At 35.9% G+C, this 25,811-nt stretch overlaps 1 protein-coding gene across 8 annotated transcripts in view; it reads left to right on the plus strand.

The window, feature by feature from the left end:
• Positions 1 to 25,811, plus strand: part of PSPC1 (paraspeckle component 1) — a 53,791-nt gene that overhangs the window by 24,365 nt on the left and 3,615 nt on the right. The window contains exons 7-9 of one of the 8 annotated variants that reach the window (XM_061457737.1): positions 3,398 to 3,455; positions 7,395 to 7,564; positions 10,953 to 11,431. The exons of 1 other annotated variant lie outside the window; for it this stretch is intronic. In XM_061457737.1, coding sequence (XP_061313721.1) covers positions 3,398 to 3,455; positions 7,395 to 7,564; positions 10,953 to 11,138 — 414 coding nt within the window. In that variant the 3' untranslated portion in view covers positions 11,139 to 11,431. Of the gene's footprint in view, positions 1 to 3,397; positions 3,456 to 4,919; positions 4,943 to 7,394; positions 7,565 to 10,952; positions 11,432 to 17,357; positions 18,012 to 23,118; positions 23,478 to 25,811 lie in introns of those variants that run through there. 6 more of the 8 variants (XR_009744182.1, XR_009744183.1, XM_061457739.1 and 3 more) reach the window with 6 other exon arrangements.

A 25,811-nucleotide genomic window follows, 5' to 3' on the forward strand; every position in this document is an offset into this window, starting at 1 on the left:
TAATGTAATTAGCAAGTGTAATGCAATAATTGCCATCGTAGCAGTTTTTCTAAAAGCAGAGTACTCGGATGAATCAGACCTTCTTGAGGGTTGTTTGCATTAGTGAGTTCTGAAGTATTTGACAAGAATCCTGGACCAGAATTAATATGGAAAGCTTTCTTTTGATGTGTGCTAGACAATTAGCTTTTTACAAAAGAACCTTATTCTTTATTTGCTTCTGTTTTTTTTTGGTTTGGTTTTGTTTTTAATCTCTCAAAAGTTAAATTACACTTTGTTACACATTCTTTGTCTTACGGCTTTCTGTTTACCAATGTCCATATCATCAATTTTTCTTGTTCTCTTTCAGTTTAAGTTGTTTTCCCAGGTACCGGGTGACTTCAGAGCTATTAATTGCCTCCCTATATTTCTCTAGTATAAGTTTAGTCCTCTCTTGCTGCTCAGCTTACCCCTGTTATGGTTAGTTATGAATGCCTTCAGAGAAGGGGCTGAAACCAGGCTGCTACTCAACAGAAGAACGGGCAGTCACATATTGAGGAAAAAGAAGCACTGAGAAGATAATGCTGTTGTTATCTTCTGCAAAGGGCTTGAGTATCAACCAGCATTGGTTCTACTACTCTGTCCTAACTGTTGGTATTCCTTCCTCTGTCATACTGTGGATAATACCCATGGAATAGTTGACCTAACCTACCTGCAATAACTTGTTTATGCTCACATAATAAATAGCTAGCTAGGACATGATTGTGTCATGTCCTGGATAGGGGGGATTGGACTGAATTTTTGTGATCATCTGGACTCCTGCAAATACAGGTTTTGGCAAATTATCTAAAGACATGTTTTTATAGTTAATATGTCAGGCATTTAATTACATTAATAGTATATGCTGTCAACTAACGTTTGAAATTGAGTATTTTCTCTGTCAGGGGATTTAGCTTATATTTGTTAATTCCCATATTCCCTGTGCTGAAAATTCAAAGAACATGATAAGTGTGAATATGCAGCAGTAGGAATAATAGTAATTCTTGCAGGCACGTTAATAGATAAAAGGTTGCAGAGACTGTAAGATGCATTTATGGATCGTGACTCTATAGCTGAATGTTTTTTATACTGTAATGATTCAACACCAAAGTTAAAGATACAAAATAGTGAATAATTACTTTGGGTTTTGTAACAGGTTTGACTAGACTAAAAAAGTAAAAATTGCAGGTTTTACCGCTCACTCTTGTTAAGCCTACTGTTAATTGAAGACTGGTAACATTTCAGGATGAGAAAAGATCTGGTTTATTGCTTTTTCTTAAAAAGTGTATGTTATAGCTTGCCAATGCTTCTATCCTTTGCAAAGAAAATGAGTTCTCATAACTAGTACAGCTTTATAGCTCTCTACTCAAAATCCGTATCTAGCTGCTGTTGTACTTGGCCCTGCCTTATATGGTACCTTCGATACTTAAAAAAAATCCCGACAAACTCAGACTTATAGTTGAACCTGAGATGCATCTAGTAAGTTCTATGCAGTAATGTAAAATAAGGTACTTTCCCTTGTTAGTTGAAGAGTATCTCTTAGCTGTTTGTGGCCTGTCCGGTTTTCACATATGCGCGTGTGTGCATGCACAGTCAATGTAAACTTACAGCCATGGTGTTTTTCTATCATGTTGGACTAGGTTTTGATATTAGAGATGAAACACTACTTTTCCTTCTGTGTCTTCTTCATGTCAGGGCTGAAGTAAAAACAGACAATGTTGACAACGTTGTATGCTGATTTTGTGACTTTACTCATTGGTATCAATTTGTGGGTATGATTGATCCTAATAGGGCTGCTGATTTTATTTAAAATGTCTGTTGGCATTACTGCTTGACAAAGTTAGTTGCATGTTCATTTTTAAAGTTTTAACATGGCTTCTAGGGTCAGAAGAAGAGTTCCTTCTTGGTGTTTATCAACAGCCTTTCATAGCTGGACCTTAAAACCTGTTTGTGTCTTCTGGTTACAAAGCCTTATTTTGCTTCACACTAAGCCATGCTCTTTTGAAGATAATGTATAATCTTATTGTAAGTACATTTTCTAGGTAAATATTAGTTACCAGTAACAAAGTTATGGACCTGAACCTTATGTCATTTATTATATGAGAATTTCCCATACCAGGATATTTTACAAAGTTATTGACTCTGTCGAATGTTGGTGTCTGCTACTTTAATTGTATGAAAATAGATACTTTAAGTGTGAGAATGTGACTGAACGAAAAGGAGTTCATGAAACTGTAAATGTGTTTTTATTAATATTTCCATTTAAAGGTTGTTTATACCAAGACTTAAACAATTGCCTAGTATATGGCATTATTTTCAAAGCACATCTGAACTATTAATACTCTTAAATCATAAGTGCAGTGATTTTTCAGAATCAGATAACTTTTTTTGGATATGCTTATTCTCAGCACACTTGTGTCCACTTGAGTGGAATATACTTTAACATTATTCCAGAAAATTAGTGAGAATTTTGGTATGTTTCGTTAATTTTCATGTTGAACTGGAAATTTGTTCCTATTTCATCCTTCTGATGTTAACTGTAATACTAAAATACCTTGGAAATATTGGTAATAGTGTACTTCTCTTTCCCCAGAGTAATGATTTTTGCTACTCTGGGTACTGCCTTTTCAGTATTGCTTCACAACAGGCCATGGTTCACTGTCAGTAATGTCAGAACTATTTGTTGTTGGATGACTGAGCATCAAATGAATTTGGCATGTTATTTATCAGTTTAATATAAATGCATGTTATAGAGTTTATGTTGATACTGCATTTTTATTCTGGTTTAAAGAGGATGGTGAGTGTCTGAGCTAATGGAGAAATAGCATGATAAACCTCGGCAGAAAATGTACTGCCACCAAGTTAAGTTAAAACTATTTGAACAAAGATAACTGTCAGATTGAATTTAAATACCATAATTTAACACATCAGAGCTTGGTTTCCAGTCAGTAAAAGCATTTGTGAGTCATGAAACCAGACTGACTTATTATTGAACCATGGCTTGTAGGTAATACTGTAATAAATAAATCTTTGTTTACAGTTAAAAGGTAAATATTATTAATGAAAAATACTGTGTGAAGATGGATTCATTTGCAGTTGATAACATAACTGTTTAGGAGTATTAGACTGCTGTGTCTGATAAATGAAACTTGTGATATTTAACCTTTATCATTATGCAGAAATGTACAGCATTGCTATATTGATCTTATTATTCCATTTCGTCTTATAAAAACAGTGGAGTATAGTTAACTTTATTCCTTGTACATTTTTGTAATCAATGGAAACTGTTGAAACTTGAAATTTTTTATTTTCATGGAGTGACTAGGAATGTTTTTAAGTTGTAAGAATGACAGGTTGACATGAAAACTATGTTTACTTTCAGAGAGAACAGGAAATGAGAATGGGTGATATGGGTCCTCGTGGAGCAATAAACATGGGAGGTAGGGATCTGAAGGAAAAAGGCTTCTGTATTGTAAAACTTCTTTTTCTTTGGGACTGTACATGTTACTCAAGCACTACTATTTAGTGACAAGTACTGGTAAAAAGGAGTAAACAGTATTAGGAAAAAAGAAACAAACAACGCATACTTTGCTTCCAGATAGCTGTTTTTCCCCCCCAAGGTTTATCTTCAAATACCTGTGGGAGAAAAATATGATGTGTAAGTTGAGAAACAAAAAGGCAGGGAAAGCTGATACTCTAGAAATTATCTGATAGAAATTGACTGATCTGTTCAGAAAGTATTTGGCATTCTTTTGGTAGACAGCCTATTCAGAGAAGTTGGGACTGCAATTGCATGCAATGAAATGATGCAGAGCTCAAAATTGGTAAGCTTTTGTTGATGTATCTGACAAAAGCTTAATGAACAACGTGGTTAGTGTTGTACTAATCTATGCAGGCCTATATTTGCAAATATCCTCAGTTGCCTTTGTGACTTAAAATATTGTCACTTCTAAAAACTTACTGTGAAGTCTAGAAAAGTACATTCTTAATAATTGGTGTTTGCTCTGTATATGCAGACTGAAACAGTGTGGAATCTTGCTTATCCAGAATATCTGCTTTTAAACAAGAGTGAAATTTAGAATATTTATTTAAAAACCCAAATCTTACTAAACTGTATTAACTGTCAATATATATTCCCTTGGAAACTTCCTGATGTTCATTTGGAATAAATTAAGGTGATAATTTAAAGAAAAGTTAATACTATTCTTGTGTAATTTAAATTTGCAAGTACGTACAAAACTTGCTAAATGTTGTTGCTTGACCTTTTGAGTAATGTGTATTTATAGATGAGTGCATCTGATCTCCAGGTATTAGAATACATTATTTACCATTTCCTTGCATTTATTGGGACACATTTATCACTGCAGGCTTGCTTATTTTTTTTTTCTTCAATGAAGATGAAGGGCTTTAAAAGTAACTCTAAAGGAAGAGTAAAGTTAACTACAAATAATCTGAAGAATAAATTTGGACTAAGTTTTTTATAGTTTTACTTCTGCAGATCATTACAATCTACTTGAAAATTCCATTTAATTAGGTGACTTTGTAAATATTGATGCTGAAGTCCAGATCTTTATTTGTCCACATCCGCAAGATAGACTTTTTACATGGAGATTGTAAATATGCATTTGTATCAGTCAGTTCACAGACACTTTCTTGCAAGGTTTTAATGCTTAAGAGTGATGTTCATAGTTTTGCTTTGTAAGCTTTGTGCTATGATTTGATTTTACACTTCATACAAATGTTCTTAGAAATAAATGTGTAGTTCCAAAAGAAGTCACAGTAACAGTGAACTACTGTTTTAAAAAGGGAAAAATACCCCTGGCAAATAGGTAAAAAGATAGTGTTTGTTTTGATAGTATCTGGATTTTAGGTTAGATTGTTGTAGAGGGTTTTTTTTTCTCCAGCACGTTAAGCCCACCACTACAACCAAAAGACCTGACCCCAAAAATTGTGTGGGACAGTGGGGAGCTGGACTATCTTCAGTAATGGAAATACCTTCAGCATAGTGCCATTACAAAGCAAGTTACCCTTGTGACGAATTTAGTTGGTATTGGGCTGACTTGTGCAGGACCAGTAATTTTTACATTGATTTTTTGCGGCAAACAAGTTCTGAGAAAATCTGTGTGCCTTGGTGTAGCATTTAACTGGATTTATAATGCTAAGTGCTGCTCATAAACTTTTCCATATGGAAAAAGAAAGGAATATTTTTAAATGTGTCTGCCTGATGAGGATTGATTATGGCTTGTTGCCAGCTGTGCTAGGCCTTGTCATGTGCAGTTCTGATGAAGTGTACATTTTCAGCCCTTGAGATTGCAGAAGAAGACTTTTTTAACATCTGTGACATTGTGGCATGAGTACTGGTGACTGCTTTCCATCTGTTGCTGAACCAGGTCCGGTGAATTAACTGGTAACATCAGTGTCCTACCAAAAAGAACAGGCAATCAAGTGGTTAGATCATAGAGTCTGCTTTGGAGCTAGGAGAACTTCGAAGGTGCAGCTGTAGTGCCACTGTAGTCTCTTGCTGACATCATGGAGGGCCCCCCTCTCTCCTTGCATTACACTCCCTAGTTGTACTGTCAGAGCTGACTCTGCCTGAAACTGGCTTAATACTATAGAGGCTTGATAGATACAGCATCCTGGAAGCAAAGTGGGTGTATTTGTGTGATACAGAGGATAAACCCTTGTTACAGTTGAAGGATAAATGAACACTACCTGTGTGTGGCCAGCTGGCTGAATTTAATTAGGTTGAAAAGCAAGCCAGTTGCATGTAATTGAGCACTGACTGCTTTTAGTTAATGGCACTACTACCAGCAGGAAGCACTGCCATTATGATAGTCCTGGAGAGTACTTCTACCCTCTGAAAACAAAGGTTTAGCCACATATTGGAAGTTTAAATGTCTCTTTTTCCTTCTATATTTAGTCATTGAATGCTAAAAAACAGTTTTAGGGTATATTTAACTGTAGTTCTCTTAAATTTTAACAGTCTTCTACCTGCTACATTAACATGCTTGTGGGTAGGTCAGAAGCATCTGTCTTGTGTACGCCTTTGTTTTGGCTTAGTGCTATAGAGAGAGGTCCTGGAGTTTCTCATTATTAGAATCAAATGAGTTCTGCATTTCAAAATTGCAGGATATTTCTCTCTTGCTTCTAATAATCTTGTTTAGCACCTTACATGTGCTACTGTATTGCATTGATTGTTTTTGCTAAGGAGCTTGCAGTTGGCGTAATATGTATGATCCAGCTGAGGTCAGCAATTTTAGCAGCAGTGTCTTGGGTGCAGTGCTTTCACTGACTGCTGTGGTATTTGTACTCGGGGCAAGTAATAAAGATGCAGTTTTGCATACCTGGAGATAATAATACTCTGTCTGTGGTGAATGGCCTGCTTACAGTGATTAAAAGTAAGTTCCTACTAAAGTAAGTACAGTTGTGAAGAGAGGTGAGCGGGTGACTTTTGAAATAAAAATTAACAAGTTTCTTAGACTAGCAACATGTCATGTTTCTTGTTATTTTTGTATGTTGTCATGACTTAAAATGTACGCTGGATTTGGAGGCATGTCATTTTCCTTTATCAAATTTTGGATGCATGAAATCTTTTGGCACTGAGAAGGCTGGATTATTGTTGGGGGCAGGGGGAAACAACAGTGCATCAGCACCAGTCCTGAAGTTGTTTGTATTTCGTACATCTTCAAGCAGATGTAAACAGTGCATGTATAATGAGACTTTTTTTCCATTTTTTATTACAAGAAAATGCTGTGAAGGCAATTTTACAAACCTGTTGAGTTTGATAATGGGTACTGGCAAGAATGGTATTTCTTAGCACAGTGTTATCATATAAATGATCTCCTTCAAAAGATGTTTTCAAGCTTTTTTTCCTGCCTCTTACTGTGAATCAGAATTTTGGAGGAGGCTGATGTTGAGTGCCATCTCTAGTGTTGCTTTTAGACCTTAGACTAATGTAATATATATACAGTTACCATAATACTGGTATATTATGTTATCATCCCTAAAGAGCCAGGCTGCCTTATACAGCTGCCAGTTACTGCAAAATCACTTGAGATTTTTGCTTGTGGTGTGTATACTGCATATATATGCTATATGAACACTTCAGTTCCTGTACAGAAATCGTACAGCTATGTTTAGCTCCAAAGTTCAGGCTTCTCAAATGCGTGAGGCAGATTGTGCAATGCAAAATATCAGAGATTAACGAAAATCTGTTTAAAAGCAGATGATTGAAATAAATGTACAGTCTCAAAGAATTTTTTTGTATTATTTCAAGTATTGGAAGTCTTGTACATTTGGCTTTTTAAATATTGTAAATTGTTTGTTTATTATTGTAAAATTCAGATAGGACAGCTCTAAGTATAGATTGTTTTGCATAGATGCGTTTAGCCCAGCACCTGCTGGTAACCAAGGCCCTCCTCCAATGATGGGTATGAATATGAACAACAGAGGAACTTTACCTGGCCCTGCAATGGGTCCTGGTCCTTCCATGGGACCAGAAGGAGCTGCAAATATGGGAACACCAATGATGCCAGATAATGGAACAGTGGTAACGTATCACAAATTTAATTACTTTGAATAGCTGTCATGTCTCATGGCCAATTTTTGTTACCAAAGATATTTTCACACTGAGTGAGCACATGTTACATGTTTTGAAACTGTTAAAAGCACTTGATAAAACTTGTTACGTAAATGACTACAACAGAAAAGGAAATCTATTTGATATTACTATGAAAATCCTACTTGGGAGCAAGGCGAATTCTTTGATCAGTAACCAGACTTTAAATTGAGATTAGAATGTATAGCACACATGGGAGAATTTTGCCTGTATGACCTGTTAAGAAAAACTCATTTCTGTGAAATGAAGAAGGAACAACTTATCAGAGTAATGTGTAAATTTAGGCATTGGCTGTTTCTGTAAAACTAAATTCAGTGTATTAGCTTGTTGAGTTTTTCAATGAACAGTTCAATGTCGGAAGCTGTGTAGTGTGAAGATATCTTTGTGTAAACTGTTTAATTTCTTAAAGCAACTTTAGTGGGTTTTGAATTTCCTTTCTAACACCATTGAAAGCATGAGATTATGACAGTAATTATGCCACTTAGAAAATAAGTGTGCCAGCAGCTGTTAGGGATAACTGTCATATCAGCAGAGGAAAAACAGTATTGCCCAGTAGCCAAGGGTGATAGGGAATGTCTTGTATAGATCTAGTATTTTTTATTAACAGCAGATACGCCATTGGGATGCAGTTAAAGTACTAGCCATTTTTTGCTCTGTTCTCATAGCCAGCACTTTTCCTGCCTGTAATGTCTTATGTAGAAAAACAACTGTATAATTTTTAATCTGTTTTTCACACATTTTTCAGTGTTATTCTGGAAATAGATATTGGGATGTTCTAGTGGTGGTGTGATATAAATGAGTATAAACAGCAATTGCATTATAGTTTTATTGGAACACAAGCATTTTGTAGCTATACTTTTATATATGCCTTTTCAGCAGTACCTGTCTGCGATTGAGTAATCTGTATAATGAAGTTTAGACAAAGCTCTTCATTCCTTACAGGAAAATTAGGTTTTGATTAAGCAAATCAAAAATATGTATTATTATACATAATGAGTCTGGTCTTTACCAGTTGAAGGAGAAGATCTCACTTCACATCATAAGTGAGCTCATTTTATCACTTGTATCATTTCTTGTAGAGCAGGGGGGAGGGGAAGGGGGATGCTTTTCACAAAATGCTGTTTTCAGAGATGCTTTTTCTGGAGACCGCTCTGCACTGGTGTCCTGGAACATTCTTCTGTGATTATACAGGCATGGAAAAAGAGGTATAAGGAAAAGAAACATGTTATCTTAAATCATGGTATCTATCTCAAACTGTTGTTTTTCTACATAAAGTCATTCCAGGTATGGAAATGTAGGGAATATACTGACAACTCAAAGTGCATGTTTAAGTTTTTTTTAATACCATTTTCTTCTGCATGCTACTGAAGGACAAATAAGATATTTGCTTTGTGTTGGGTTTTGTTTGTTTTGTGGGATTTTGTTTGGGGGATTGTTTCTTGGGTTGTTTGGGTGGGATTTTTTGTTTGTTTTCAGTTTGGACTTTCGGTCATCTTTAATTTTGGGAGCAGGCCCCTAATGAAAGGCACAGCCAAACGGTGTTTTTGCTGTTGTTGGCATGACGCTTTAAAGGTCCCTTGAGGGCTTTCTAAGTAAGCCCTGTAAGAGTTAACCTCAGTTTCCACTGAGGGAAATGGAGAATATGCTTTATAGACCAGAAATACAGTTTATAATTTTTTTTAATTTCAATTTTATGTTCTTCAGAAGTCTTTTAGGGGAAGGTTGGCGCAATCTCAGTTTTGTTCCACTGCAGTCTTTTGAAACATAGTCTTTGAAAATAACATTTGAAGAACAGCTCTTCCTTCTGCAGCCCCCCTTTTTGTTGTAGGTAAACAATAGGTAAACCTCTGGAGAGAGGGGTCCTTGGTGGAAAGAGGATTTGACTTTTTGTCCGCAAGTCAAATGATAAAAATTATTTAGGAGTATGTCATAAGCTCCTATTTGCTGAAGTTCAGCTCCATCACTAACAAGCTGGCATGAGTTAAAGATAATATTTTAAATAATTTTTAACCAGTGCTACAGGTTTTAAGGTACTCTGGGGCAGTAGTAGATATTTATGCAGCTGTTAACGTTTTTAGTATGCAAAGTCAACTTTTAAATATTGCACGTATATACAAGCATGATTTAAGGTGCGTTTGTTTTTATATAGATATAACGCTGTTTTAAAATTTTATATATATATATGAATTAGCAGACTCTAGAACTGTTGAAGTCTGTTACTATTACTGGAGTTAGACTTTCAGAAGAATTCTTCTCTGATTCAGGCGTATAAAGTGCTAGTGTTGAATGTTCTTGTTGAACTCTGAATACCTGGGTAGTTAAGGTAGATCTCTGTACAAAAGGAATTTCTTCTGAAAGCATAACTGTCTTCAATCAGGTGAATGATGAATTATTTCAAGATGTGATTGTACCATATATTAGTGCTTTTAATGGTTGGTTTGTTGGGTTAATGTTTTAAATTTTATCATGTGGGGTTCTGTTCTTAAACACTTTCATGAATACTGAACTGTAAATGCTCAGATGCATGTTTTCTGGTTTATCTCTTAATTGCTATAGCCAAATACATGTGTGTAAGCACATATACATTTATTGGTATTAGGCACAGATCAAAGGGAACTAAATGTTGAACGTTAACTGGATTTTCATCTTGTATTGATACCGCAGATTAAGCTTTAGATACGTATCAATTTTTTTGGAAACTAAGCATAGTCCAGTTATGGATTTTGTCACTAGTTGTGTCAGTTTATTTGGACTGTGTTTTAAAAGTCTAACTGAAGATTTGTAAAGTGGCATACAAAATGATGAGTAATATGGCTGGAAATACCCATAGGTATCTGGGTATTTATGTATTTGGGTTATATTAGTATTGAAAGAATAAACATACAGTTTCTAGAAATACAAAAAATAAATACAAAAGCTGAGTGGGGTGATTTTTGTTTTTGTAATTTGACAATGTTTCTGTGATGTATTTAAGGGGGAAGCATTATAGTATGTATCAAAGGCAGAACAGGGCTCAGGTTACTGTTTGCTGTCTGTTACATAGAGAATATATATTGCTTCAGATGTGCTCGAAAGGATGAAGTTACATTTGACACCAGAGTTGGTCTTAAGTTTTTAATTTACTTTACAAAGTTGGAGCATAACATAAGCACTCTTTAATTTCCAGCTCTTTTTCCATAATAACTAATTAAATTGCTCCTTTCTTCCCTTTATGTGTGATCCTGATTCTGCTGGACTATCTGCTGAACTTCATGACAACATCACTTGTGGTTTTTGTTGTAACTCACATTTGGCATGGTTCCAAATGGACTTGTATTAGCATAATGAGAGATTCCCTCAAGGAGGTCCATCACAGATGGGTTCACCTCTGATTAGTAGAACGGGCTCTGAAACTCCTCAGCCGCCAATGAGTGGTGTAGGTGCCGTGAGTGGTGGACCTGGTGGCTTTGGTAGAGGAAACCCAGGGGGCAACTTTGAAGGACCTAACAAGCGTCGCAGATACTAAAACTTACTTCATTCCTTACTGTTTAGAATTCCAGTAAAACTATACAGTGATATGCCTTTACAATTTTAGCTGTTATCTGGAAACGGTTTTATTGTTATTGTAGTCTTTAAGAAAACCCCAACAGTTTCTTTTGTAAAACTTTTTTTGTATTCAGTCATAGGCTTTGTAGTATAGAGCAGAAATGATGCAGATCATTATGTAAGGCAATGTGTTTGTTAGCAAAATACAATGTGTGACTATGCTGTAAAACGTGCAGTTATCTGATTGCAATAAAATATAAAAATAACTTGAAAGGATTTTGGGAATGTTATTACTAATACTGGGTGAGAATAATTTTATGCTTAATTATAAGTGGCATCATTTTCATTCTTAGGTAGTTTCTACTATGTATCAAAGTTCTCTTCTTATTTAGTGAATCTGTTTAGTTAAACTGCATGTTGCAGTACATACCATGAACAATTTACAACACAACTGCTTTTGTTTGAAGAGCATCAGATTTTATATAAAGTGTTTTTAAGGGTACTGTGTCCTTGCATCTTAGTCTCCCTTTGCAAACTTAGTCACAAGAAGCTTATCAATGGAGTGTATCTGTTACCCACATTACGAGAATAACTGGGGGGGGGGTGGGGGGGGGTGGGGAACACATTGGAAAAAGAATCTGAACGTATGTGTATTTTACTCATAACAGTATGAATGAGTTTACCTAAACCATAGTTCTACAGAAGAAAAAACTTGTGACATCTGTGTGTTCTACTGATTGTTGATTGCCATTGCAAAGAAGGAGACATTTGTGCAAGCTGGTTTAAAGCCTTTCACTGTGTAATGCATTATTATAGGTATGTTTCCCCCAATGTGGTTTGAATAGAAATAAGTCTGTTACCAATGATTGACTGTTTTAATTAGGAGGCAAGTATGTGTTGTCCAGTTAAAATAATTGTTCACTATAGTAGAGTAATATGCATTTAAAAGGATTGCACATGAATATTCTTGATATTTTACAGAAGGATGAATTTGAAAAATATCCATTGCCAACATGTCTCAGGCTAGATTTGCTGGTTGAGTTTTAAGATAAAGATGATCAGGCTGTCAAGAAGTTTGTTATGATTCAGATTTTGTAAGTCATGGAAGATGATGGAAAAGACCTATTGGTTCTATTCCTGTACTGGCAAGAGAGTAGGGATATTTTTGGTTATTATTGCTTTTTTTTGTCCTGTGTGCGGTAGTTGTGAGATTAGTGTTCTGTTTTTATCAGTTCACTCATGTTTATTCAGAAATAGAAATTACTAAAATTCATCTGCATGAATTGTGACAGTAAATTGCTTAAAACTGATCTGAGATAACCTGGTGCCCTAGTTACATCGAAATGGTATGTACATAGCTCAAAGCATGGGATGCAAGAAGCAGAGAGCATATGTGTGTTACTGCTTAGTGAATATTGCAGTGGTGATCCTGGTGAATTTGAATTGTGAGCAAATGGGTGACAGTAAAATTGTGGCATTGCTGGCATTTTGGAAGTACTGTTATTTAAATTGCCAGTGTTATATGGGTTTAAGAGGTTGTTTTCATATGGTTCAGGAGTTATCAACTGTGTAAGTCCTCTCTTGTGACATCTGTAACTGCTAAGCATTTTTGTTCTAGCCTGTCTTTAATGTTGTCCTTTTTTCCTTGATACATGAGATACATGCCACACTTCATAGTTTGTAATGCAGTAGTGAGTAAGATATGAAGGCTGAAATATTCTTTTCCCTCTTTGATAGATATGCCATGTTACAGCACTTGTTCTTCCAAAACAACTCCAACCCTGCAACTGGTTTTACTTAACATACCTTTCCTAAAACTCTGTAATTGGGAAAATTGCCTCCCCCCCCCCCAAATGTGAACTAGTGTTTGTATATAGCAACTGTGTAAGGGCTGTGCTTTGGTGTACTGCATTCACTTGAAAATGCAGTTTACATTGGTGTCTAGTAAGGTGTTTAAATATTAGATTACTTTTGTCTCAAATTTTCTGCTCTTTTTGAGGGGGTTGAGAAAGTATAGGAGTGGGTAGTTCTAAACTGTCAAGCTGTAAGGGGAAAATGTTTGAAATATAACTTGCAAATAGATTCAAGATGCTTCTTCAGTTTTTCAAAGGAAAAGGCTGTGGCATTCAGGCCTTTTGGCTAACTCCTATATATTTGTTCAGATATATACACCCTCAGTCTTGTAATATGTCAGTATGCTTCAGAAGTATATTAAACATACCAAACCTTCAAGAAGTGGTTCATTCTTGCCTTGCCAGCCTTATGCTATTTCAAGTACATGTTCCATTTTTGCTAGTATGTCTGTATTTGAAAGTTACTGTAGAGCTTAATTAATACTAGTGATTTTCATTCCACAGTTATGAGCTACCCTGTAGAACTCTGACTTGGCTCTGCTGCGTAGTAGCAGTGGGTTTGTTTGCTGTCCTTATTGCAGAAAATCACCTAGTCTCTTTAAATATCCATTAACCAAGCTTATAAGTCCTAAAGAATAAATACTGAAATATTGAATTTGGGCACACTTTCAAGATTCACTGCAGAATGCCTTTTGTAGCTGATTACAGGTTGCCAAATTCTGCTCTTAATAAAAGCTTCCGTAGGGCTGCCTGGCCATATTGATTGTATACAGCTCAACTATAAAGGCAGTGACTTTTGTTTTGCCATAATTGGCAGTAACTGACTCTAGCTATGCGATAAGCATATAATTTGGTTAAGAAAGGAATGATTCCAGTTTGTTTCTTAAAAATGGTATCTAGATGGAACCAGGCAGCATTTTCGCTTGAAGGTACTGCCCATGTGCTGGAAGTGATTAATTTTTCTTGTTCCTCATCTCACCAGTCAGTTCAACATTTTTTTCTGTGTACAAATGTACTGAAGTTCTTAACTGTGGTCACTTTGACTAAAAATCACAGTAGAGTTCTGACTTTCTGCTACATGCTGAGGGAAAACAAGTAAGCTTGGAAAGGGTGTGACTACAATGCACTCACTTTTGAATGTGACTTTTGGTTGAACTTAGATTTTTACATCACTCCTGAAATTTCAATCTAAACTGCTTGATTTTCATGTGAAACGCAATTTTAACAGTTAAATATAGCAAAGCTTTACTATTACTTTTGAAGGGAGAATATGCTTTGAAGTGAGATGTTCAGCAAATGAGTGGTGTGCTCTGGTGGCATGAAGCTCAGTTTACTTAAGCATGTTGTAGGAGCTAAGTTTTTTGCAAACTTACAAATTTTTGTATAAAAGGTTGGATTTTACTTTTTCCTTTCCCAGTGACAAGTCAAAATAAACTGTAACTACACTATTAAAACAGCAGGGAATGCTCCATAGCAACTGGTGGAGTCAGTTTACATTGGACTGCAATTGTGAAGGGATTCTCAATCCCATTCATGAGGCTTGAAGTGGTGTGTGTTCATAGGTGACTTTACGGATCCTGCATCCAGCATCTCTTGTGTATGGAGAATTATCCCCCCAAAATTTGCTTTCTTAAAAATTAATGAAATGTGAGGAGGATTGACAAAAAATTCACGATACCTGATGTCAGGTATGATTTTTTCCTGTTAGATTGGCGTTTTGTTGCCCTTTGGGATATACTGTAGAATATATTTAGTCTTAGTAGGTGGTCTCACCAGTTTGGCATTTTGCTGTTCTGAAGAAATATGCGGTGGTGTTTTGGGGTTTTTCCAGATAAAATATTTTGAAATTCATAGCTGTTGGTATTTCAGGTTTTTATGGTAATCCATGAAGTAGTGGAGTTTATAAAAATTATCTGTTTTCAAAATGTAAGTTGTAGAATACATAAACTGAATATTAAATTTTCATTAAAACAATACTTCAGGTTATTTAAAATGTGTGGAAACAAACCCTCAATGTGTTCATTTTCAATGGGGTAGATTTAATAGGTCTTTTCCATCTCGAACTTCCTTAAATTGAGACTAATATTCATATTAATGACCTCAGTCTGTCTTCTAAAAGCAACAAGGTTTCTTCAGAAGAGCATTTTAGAGCAGCAACCTTTCCTTCCTAATTTGAAGGAACAATTCAGAAAAGCTTGGAGTTCACAAATAAGCATAGTATACTTCCAGGTAAAACCATTTAAAAAATGCTTTCATATAGTGATTATTTTATACCCACATCACATTAAAAGAAAAAAACATCTTTATGTGAGTATGTAAGTGTGGGTAAGAACTAACTGATTTGTATGGATTCCCCCAAATAGAGGACAAAATGCTCATAATGAGGTATGAGATTCAAAAGGACCTTAACTGTGTTATTGCATACACATGTTGGTGAGGTTTTTCCATTTTTTTTGGTGAATGGTTTGTCTAGAACTTGTATTGTTCCCAGTTTTACTAGTGTGCTTTTATGTCTTAATTTCTGTAGAGTAACGCCTAGCTGTATAATTGGATTGAATTTACATGCTAACTGTATGCGGGACGTGAAGTGCTTGACTTGAAAGAAGCACAGTGAGAATAAAGATAATGTTCTTGCCTTGAATTTCTCAGTAAAAAAAAAATTGTGTAGAACCTTGAGAATAAGTGTGAAGGGTCTTGTATGTAAATGGAAAAAAGATGGGGGAGGGGGAATAAAGGGGGAATAAAGTAATAAAAATGGGAGATACATGGTTTACTTTTCTATCTCCAGTAGCTTCACAAAAATAAAGCTTGTTGTACATGAAAACCGTTAACGAAGTACCAGTTACATGAATGACTTGGGTGTTTTAAACTTTGAGTTTAGTGGGGTGCAGATGGCCAAGGACAAAAAAAAACTGAAATGAAGTAATATTCTAAAAATATTTTAATATTCATGGATTATAAGGTGGGGTCACTGTAGTTGGATGTTTCTCCTGTGGTGGTGTGAAATTGTTCTGTAGAACTTGATTTTTGTGACTGAATACAGCAACTGTATACAGCATACGCACCTCATGTTGTTGTAAGTACAAAGCAGCTGATTTTAACATCGTTAGCCTTTCATCAAACCCGTGACAATCTGGTCTTGCATTTGTGTCTCATAACCAGAGAAGCATCAAACAGAAATTGTTTAGTAATTGTGTGATAGGATTAAGGTATTTTCATTACGTTTTTCCCTTAATTTCAGTGTATGTATTTATGTGAAAGGGAGAAAAAATTTATTTTCAGTGACTATTTGGGGAAAAAAGCCCACAAAAAAAAAAAACACCAAAAAAAAACCAACAACCAAAAAACCAGCAACTAACCAACAAAACACTCCTCCCTAAATAGCCCCTCCATTGCCAACCCCTGCCAAGCAAAACAGATTTTCCTTCATTAAATAACCACATATACTTAAGCAGGGTAGGAAACCACAAATATGTAAGCAATTTGGAAGAGGAAATGTAATAAATCTAAAAACTTGTAAACCCCATGATTTATTGTAACTTTCTTTGCAGCTGTTTGCTCTTAGTGTTTAGGGCATTTTAATGTTTCTTTAAAAAAAAAAAGTTTTTGCCATTCATTATTTGCTGTAAAAGGATTTATTTTGCAGTGCTTTTACTAAGTTTTACATATTTTTATTTAGTGAAAACTGCAGGAAAGAAACCTACATAAATCAGCTGTCACAGTACTGTAGAATGCAGCTGTGAACTGCTTGCAGGAGGTGGTCTTTCAAGTTGCTTACAAATTATTTAATGTATGCTAAATGGAAAAGTTGGAATCTTTGTGTGTAAAATAATAATGCAGTACATGCATTGCTGCAGATAGGCATAGCCCTTTGCCCTCATTGCTGCTTGGTCATGCTTCCTGCCTGCTTTTGTGCCACCCTTGCATCTCTGTGCCCATGCAGCGAGCAGAGTAAAAAAATCCCGATGAAAATTCTGCTCTATTCTGCTCATTTCATTGTGGAAGGAAAGAACACCAAGGAGTGGGCAGTACAAGACTTTTCTTGGCTGTGTGGATTTAGGTTAGTTTGGGCTGACTCTACATGCCACGTAGAGAGTGTAGTTGCCCATACTTTCTCACAAAGTGAGTTTGGATGACTTTTCAGTACTTCTTAGAAATACATAATTTAGAACAAACAGAGAAGAACTGTGCTGAGGGCTTTAAGATGTCTGAATAGCACAGTTGTGTTTTACGTTCTTAGTGATGACTCAAGAGGACAAGTATTTGAAGTAATGAAGAAAACCCCATACACTAAAATGTTGAGCCAAATTATATGTGAGCTTGATCTGTCTGTTCACTTTCTGCAGTTGCCAAGAAGGTTGCATGCAAGCCAGTAAAATATGGAAAATAGTGTTCTTCACAATTTCTCCAGGACAGATGATATACACAGTTGTTTTAGAGAAGCAAGACTGTTCAAGTGTACTTTTTCTTGGAAAAAAATATGTACCACAGTTACAAGATGTCTTTTAATATGCTAACTTTCTCGTTCTTTGATACAATAGCACTGCGTTGTTCCATATATTATGCTCCACTTTTAAGGGACAGAGCATATGAAAGGTAAGCTGCAGCTCCAGTTTTTAATCATCTTCATGTCAAAAGCCTTTTCCAGAAGGCACAGAAGGAAGAAAATTAATAAACAGTAGTTCATCTGCAGTTTTGTTGTAGTGTGGAATGTTGTGCTTCTAGAACTTCCAGCATTTTATCAGTAGCAGTTCCACATCTGACATTTTCAGAACCAGAGCTGTGCCAAATAATACAAATGAAGTTTCTGCCTTAGTTTGTGAAGAATGTAACCACTACATTTCAAAACCTGAATGTTCAGATTTTTGAAAGGAAATGTATGAAATAATTGTCTTATTGACTTACTGGTTTAAAAATGAAAAACATCACCTTGGCAGTTGGGATGGTTGTGCTTTTATACCCATTTTGGTGTATGTGCTGGTTTATCATTGCCATGTATAGTTTTGCTTTATCATTGCTTTGTGTAGTTTTTGTAACACCACTTCATGCATGTTCCACATCATTCTTGCATCGTAGCTGTGTACAGTTTCATATTTTATTCACACTGCTGAATGTGAATGTCTGTAGAAGGGGGTACTAGAGCATTTGTTTGGTATTATGTAAACTTGGGGGGGGAGGGGGTATTAGTTGCTAAGCTTGCTTTATGTTTTGTGTTCACTCTGCATGTCTAGTGCAGCATAGGCTTTTTCCATTACAAATGGGGAAAAAAGTATCAAGTTATGAAGATGTGCTTCTTAGGAAAGTCAACATAAGTCTGGGATACCTCTTACAGTTTCCAAAATGACAGCTGGCTCAGGAGAATAAAATTACTTTATATACTTTCATGTATGATTACTTCTAGATTTTTTTACCTGCTTGTGGCTCACTTCAGTATTAATGGTAAAGATAAAAAAGTAGTTCAGTTTCCATGGATAATCTGGTTTAAATCACAAGTATGTGTACAAGACAGTAAATTAATCACAACTGACTTGATGTTTACTCTGAATAGTATTGTAACTCCCCAAGTTGTATTAAACATAAAAAAAAAAAAATTAGTTTGAGTTTCATCATTTTTGAAGTGAAGCTTTAAAAATTATATTGAGTATTGAAAGCCAGACCACAGGAGGGTGGTGTGGGGGGATGTGTGGGAGGGGTGGGGGGAAATGCAAATCATGCATTCTGAGCTGTGTTATGTTACTGGACATGCATCTTTTTAAATTGGGGCTACTGTGCAAAACATTGCTATAAACACTTAACAAGAAATGTTGTCTTATTTTACCCAGTTATAAGTTTCAATTCATTGTTGGCATCTTAAAATAGGTTAGGTTAGGCAGATATACTTTACTGTGGATATTGACATGTATTACGGATTCATCAGAAATAGGATAATTTGAGTGATGATAGTTACTGAAGACTGAATACATTGTGCCTTTAAGCCTAGCTGGGTAAAAGCTGATCTTTAACATTATTCTTACTATGTTGGAAATGAATTATTTCATGTATCTTTTTCTTCTTCCAGATAACCATAAACCTGAATTTCCCAAATGTCTGATAGTTTTGGAAAATACGGATTTTAAAACTATGCCTAGAATCTTAATACTACACATACACTTCTGCTTTATTGCTGTAGTAGTGACAGAAGTACTCGGGGTTTGACAGTCTTCGTCTGGATTTTTGGGGGGATGGTAAGGGATTGATTATTCTAGGCTGCTTAATTCTTGAGGTCTCAGGTAGGAAAACTGGTAATGTAGAATCTTCACATTGATATAAAAAAAAATCAAAATTGTTAAAAAAAGTCTGGTATCTTTGAAACTGCCCACTTGTCAAGGAAGCTCAATGGTGTACCTTTGAAAGAAGGTGGGAAAGCTTTATTTTACTAGAGGTGTTACATATTTATGAAGTATTTGAACTCTGAACCTTTCACTGGTCTCATATTGAGGGCATTGTGACTCAACCCTAAATTTATTAGCATTATGGTGACAATTCTGCAAGCTTCTGCAAAGCTTTAGAAGTTACGTGAGTAGTAAGACATACTGAATATAGGAAATATAGGATTGGGTCAGATCATTCATCTTTGAAGACTTTCTAGCCCGCTTCTGGGTATCCTTATGTATTCGATTTAGGACTTTGTTTCCTGTTCTGTATTCCAGGTTCTCTTTAACGTTTCCTGATGATGTGAAAGATAAAACTTTATCAGGGGGTTGTAATACTAAACTTGATGGAAGTGGGTTAAAGGAAATGATCATATGTCAGAGACACAGTAAAAACAAAAAACAGTTATTCATATGATTTGGCAAGTCATTGCATACCTCTCCATATGTGTTTTGCTGGTACATGAATATCACGTATATATTCTTAACCTAATGTGTTGCTGAAAAGATTTATGGCTCTTCCTGAGGGGAAGAAAGAAAACTTTGGTCTGGGTTAATTTAATATTAAAATTTCTTTTGTATAAATTAGTTGACAGTAATTGACGGAATGCATGACAAAATAATAAATGGGTACCTTTTCTTGACTCACAGGTGTGTAGAAATGCTAATACGGAAAAGTAAAAGTGGATAAGTACTCTTCATGTATTTACAGATAGGGGAGGTAGTAATGTGGAAAAGAATGAAGATGTGGTTTGACCTCATCTTTCAGAATCTCTTCTAAAAATCTGGAAGCTGCCATAGGATTAAAACCCTCCAGTATGACTTGATAAACTTATCTAGGTAAAACCCATCTAAAATTCTTAAATATTCTTTCAGAGTTCTGCTATACATGAAACTATTTTAATGTAAAAATGCAAATAATACATGCTTTAGTAGGCAAAAGAAGTCTAAAAGCCTGTGTTTCATTAAGATCAGTTGAACAGTAATGTAATTGGGGAATTACCTATATTTTCTAATTTTTTTTTGTCTACATAAAGGAACAGAGGTGGGACATTTAATGACATGCAGGGAAAGGCTAAGTATATGAGTCAAATTGTGCTGGGAAAGAGCTGCAGCTCAAATATGTACAACTTAGTGTGCCAGTAGAGGCTTCCATTAGAGGCCTTCTGCCAAGATTCGAGAGCTCCTGGATAAATGTAATTGCTGGCAAAAACATGGTTCTGCACTAATTGCAGGAAAATGACATCTTTGCCTTGATTGTGACATAGATCTGAGTGGTTGAACACTTGGTACCTGAGGTTGCTTGTCTGCTGATAAGGTACATCTACAGCTCCAGGACTGTCAGCCTTCCCAGGACTTGGAATATTATAGTGCCTTTGGTTGTTCTGGCAGTTACTTTACCTGCCTCAGTTAATGAAGTTCCTTTATGGCTACAAAGGTGCTTTTCAAAGTCTTCATCTCTTCTCCTCACCTAATTTCAGTTGCACAGTGGTAGCTGCTGCAGTTAGGGTTTGAGGGTGGTCTGGCACTTAAATCAGTATTTGCTCCTCCCAGCTACAGTGATCTTAGTTTACTCCTTTTCAGTTATTGCAGTGCACTCCCAAACATTAATTTCCCTGAATTACAGATGTGGTATTCTCAGCCAGGCATTGATCTGAGCCAAGGCGTAAGAAATAGTATATACAAGCTTTCAAAAAATGCAAACTGGTTACATCCAGATTCCTTTGATAATTCAAGATTTGTTATGGAAAGTGAATGTTGGATGATTATTTCAGTCTGATTCCCTCATTTTGTAATAAAGAAGCAAAGACCTGGTTTTACCTCAATGTGCTGAGGTTCATCTTTAAGCTACTGGGATATCTGCATTTATTTTAGCTTGCACATGGTGTAAAATAGAATCACTCAAAATTCATGCATAAATATACCCTGTCAGAGCATACTCAGCAATCAGATGATGATCAGATGCAAAATTTTGCAGAACTCTGTGAAAGTAAGTTGGTGAAAAGTTGTAAAATAAGATGGAAATGAAGTTAAGAGAAGGCAAGAACAAGGTTGAGCAGAATAGGAGAGCAGACTGAGCTCTTTTTAAAATGGTCTGTAAAAAGTAGTGAAAGAATCTGGTAACATGTAATTATTCTCTTAACCTTTCAAAGAAATTGATGTATCATTCACTATACAGAACTTCGTTTTGAAATGTGGACTTTGTTGGAGAAGCTGCTGCTTGCTTATACAGAGTTTCTTTTTCAAAGCGTAGCAAATAATATTTATAGTGTGTTAAGAGTGAGTGGTTTTTCCTTGTGTACATCAAAAGCCACAAACAGGTAACATAAATAACAACTTACATGTTGTAGCTTGTGTTCATAACCATTTTCTTGTTAATGTGTTGATATTTACAAATTGGACACCTGACACAATTTTGATAACTTATTTTTAAATGCATATTTTTAATGTGAGAATTGTAGTATGACCTTACATCTTGAAATCTGAATGAAATGTGAAAAATAGTGCCAACAGCGAGTCACTTTGATTTGAAATACTTTAGTCTTGAATGTGATGCCAACTAATTGTATGTAAGATGATAACAAAAGGAAGTTCACTCTTTCGTGCCCTGTGGTCTTGGTTTAGTCCTGTGCAAACATGGTTTCATCATTAGGCCTTTGTACTTCGTTCTCAAGTGAAGAAAGTTGTAGTCAAGTGGAGTGTCACATTTGAAGAGGGGGATAAGTGGTGGAAGAGTTAATTTTAGTAGTATTCCTAACACACACTGAGATGCCTGATAGTTAAATCTGTTATTCAAACTTGAAATTATTCCTAATATTGTGCTTTTCGGTCCTCTTCATTACATGTTGGCAGGTGCTTCCTTAGCTGTGCATGTATAAGGGCTGAGGCTTAATGCTTTTTTAAATGTTTGATATTTACTTAGCCATTTCACTTCAGGTAGGAATAACAGCTTTATCTTGCAGGTAGTAGCCACTTTCTCTAAAATAAGGAATGTAAAATGGTACAGGAAAGTTGAGATAAATCTTGGTGCAGCATCAGCAATATGTCCAGTTGAGCAAGGAAAAGACAAAAAGCAATGTTTGAATCCCAGCTTGCCCGGCAATGAAGTTTGTACAACAGTAGCAAGTAGAGAACCCGTGCTCTTTGGTTTTGTGCAGTTCAGCTCACCACGTATTCTGCCTTAAAAATTCTCATGAGTTCCTTGGTGGCATTACACATAACTTCTAGCCCAGGTCTGAATAGTAACCTGCTTAGACTGGGCAAGTGCATGCTTGGTTTGCTGCCAGGACTAGTTATGTGATACTGAAACATCTGTAAATGCCTTCATCTCTATAAAGCACAAGTTTTCATGAAAAATGGTACCTTTATTGAACATTGCTTTATGGTGTTTTTTTTTAAAAAACAGGTAAGTATTTATGTCGGTGGACTGATGTGTGATAGCATTTGCAGGATACCCTGCAGTTTATTAATGCTGTTCTGTTGGTTTTGTGCTGAAATAGCTTCCATTTTCTGTGTATTTGAAATCTAATGTAAGATTTTTTTTTTCCAACAAATATGGCTTTGTTATGGTGGAAGGTAGAAGCTGGTATTAGTATTGTCATGAGGTAGTCAGAGCTAAAAATTGTCACCTAGCAGAGTTAGTACAGGAAGAAGGAAATTGCTGGACTGCACAATGAATGACTGAATCTTTTGACAGGACCAGATGCAATGGTCAAACTGAAGCACAGGAGTCTCTGTCTGAACATCAGGAAACAAGTTTTTAATGTGAGGGTGACCAACCACTGGCTCAAATTGGCCAGGGACGTTGTGGAGTCTCCATCCTTGGAGATACCAGAAGCTGTCTGGACATAGCCCTGGGTGATCCTGGGCATCGGCTATAAGTGACCCTGCTTGAGCAGGAAGTTGGACCAGGTGATCTCTAGAGGCCCCTTCCAACATTAACCCTTCCATTGTTATGTTACGTAAATAAAGCTTTAACTTTATTGAACTGCGTATGAGTTAACATTAAAGTTCTGTGATATGCTTAGGTATTTGAATGCTTCCTTACTCAGTGTCATTTCAACATAGTTGTATCTATTGCTTAGTGTTAAATTTTACATTTTCAAATGAAACACTTCAAAGATGAAAGCTCTTGGAGTGACTCTTGAGTTGTTGCTCTTCATAAGGACCATGTGACCACAGCTTGCCCTGCCCTTTCCCCCAGCAGTCTTACGGCTTCAGAGATTTTAGTCCCACAAACATAATTCAGCTGTCATTATTTTGGAAGAGGAGGTTAGGACACTGGCCTAACTTGGCATCTGCTTCAAAAATAACAGGTAAGGAATCCTACCAGGAGGGAATGGGGAGCATTGTGTAAAGTTGGGTAAAGCAGCATTACTAACACCTCAGAAGTAAATGCATAGTATATTAGTTTCACAGTTCCTTGGGAATGTTGGCTTGTTTTTTCAGTTGGACAAAGTTTGGATTATGCATAACCTAGGGAAGTTTCCCTTGAAACTAGATTTCCCCCTTAGTTTTCAGAAGATCCATAATATCCTCAAACTAGTTAGGTCATCACATTTCAGCTGTATATGTGTTTTTCTATAGTAGAAACTTTATGCTGATTTTTCTATAGTCTTAAAACCATAAAATCTCGTAAAACTCTTGGGCTTTGCCTAAACACATTTTTGTTACTTTAAAACAATTTAAAAAATATTTTGAAATCAAACTAAAAGGATATTGATGAAACTATGCCTATTTAAATGTGTCTAAAATTTTCTTTGTAGTTCTCTCAGATTGCACAGTTGTAAACTTGTTTGCGCAGTGTGCAGTGCAATGATGTCTGGTGTCCTGGCTTTCCTTAAAGCACTAGAGCAGTACTGCTACTGCTTAACCCTTTGCTAGCTGTGCTGGTTTAACCATATCTGCTGTAAATCAGCAAATTCTCTAAATTTGTTTCAAACTCAGCCATATGTTTCTGTGGTAGGTGAATTCACTCAGTTTCTAGAATCTGACAAATCAAGCTCATGAAATTTTAACTGACTTCTGTAACTTCCAGTGCTGAGTGGTAGAGCACTTTCAGATCCTTTTCATCTGTCAGGTTTCTTAAGTTTTCTTTGTTAATTGGTGAAATCACACCTATACATTGTCAATTCTAGATGAAAGAGGTGAGGGTTAAAGGTTAATCCCTTGCTGCTTCAACAGTTTTGTACTACTTAGTTTTTCTGTTATAGAAGTTTCAAGAACTTCACATTTGTGTAACAGGACATACGAGTGCTGAGACAATAATACCGTTAACTTGGATATTTTTCAAGCTGGTTGGCATGCGCAAAATTAATAGAAATGTGAACATCTGAGGACATTGCTGCTGTGTTAAAGACAGCAGATGTAGAATGGATAATTAGGAAAATCACTGATTAACCAGCTGTTCTGGTGTTGCAGACTCCTTGACATGGGAATGTTAGTGAGCAGTGTAGGGGAGAGGGCTATATTCAAAAGTACAGGATTGAGTTGCTGTTTCATATAGGATTATTTTAATGACTTTGCAGCCTCACAGCTCACAAAATTGGCAAAAATACGTATATATTACGAAAATATAATACTTTACACTGTGGAGTGGAATCCTCAGTGATGTTAAGAAGTTAAAGACTTCATTCCCTTCTGCTGATCAAATCCAAACTTCTTTGAAGTGGTAGGAAATCTCTTTTTTTTTTTTACCCCCAGAAATAGATCCTCATTTCGTATTAAATGCACGGTCTTACATCTAGGAACATAACTTGTAAGTAAGCAATTTTGATTAAATTTATGAAATGCCAATTTCAGGGTCTTCAAATTCAGACCTTGCTTAAGACACGGGTACACAAAAATCTTTGTCCTTTCTGTGGCAGCTTGGAGCTTGTTGTGTATAGCAATTCCTCATTGAAAGGACAGTAGTGGAGAGTATTCTGTTAAAGCTGAGTATGTGTTACTTGAGATAGGTTGTACTGAAGAGCTAGTTTTTTTTCAGTTTTCCTTGATAATGGCTCAGTATATGCACAATATCAGCTTGTGCATGATGCATGTGTTTATCTCTGAATAGGCATGTTTATCATGCTGTCTGCCTTTTAGAATATTTCAGATGAATTTTTCTTGGCACCATACCCATTTGAGCTTTAATTGTAAAGAAAAGCTTTATCATATGAATAAAGATGATTCAGAGTCTGTTACTTTGAAAAGAACTGTCTGCTGTGTTTCTGCTCACTCTTAGGAATCCCCCTTTTCAGCATGAGCTGCTAGTATACGTTCAGGTCTAACAAAGTAATTAATCATATACAGTAAGGTTTATATAGTGTCAAGAGGTTGGAAAGATCTTAATTTCTTGTGGAGAGAGAATTGTGGAGAAGTTGTTACTGGTTGGTTTTAGAGATTGTC

The sequence above is a fragment of the Pezoporus flaviventris genome, unplaced genomic scaffold (genome assembly GCF_033815535.1).
Source record: "Pezoporus flaviventris isolate CSIRO_AGI_PZ_B2104156 unplaced genomic scaffold, CSIRO_AGI_Pfla_v1 ptg000025l, whole genome shotgun sequence".
NCBI classification, from domain to species: domain Eukaryota; kingdom Metazoa; phylum Chordata; class Aves; order Psittaciformes; family Psittacidae; genus Pezoporus; species Pezoporus flaviventris.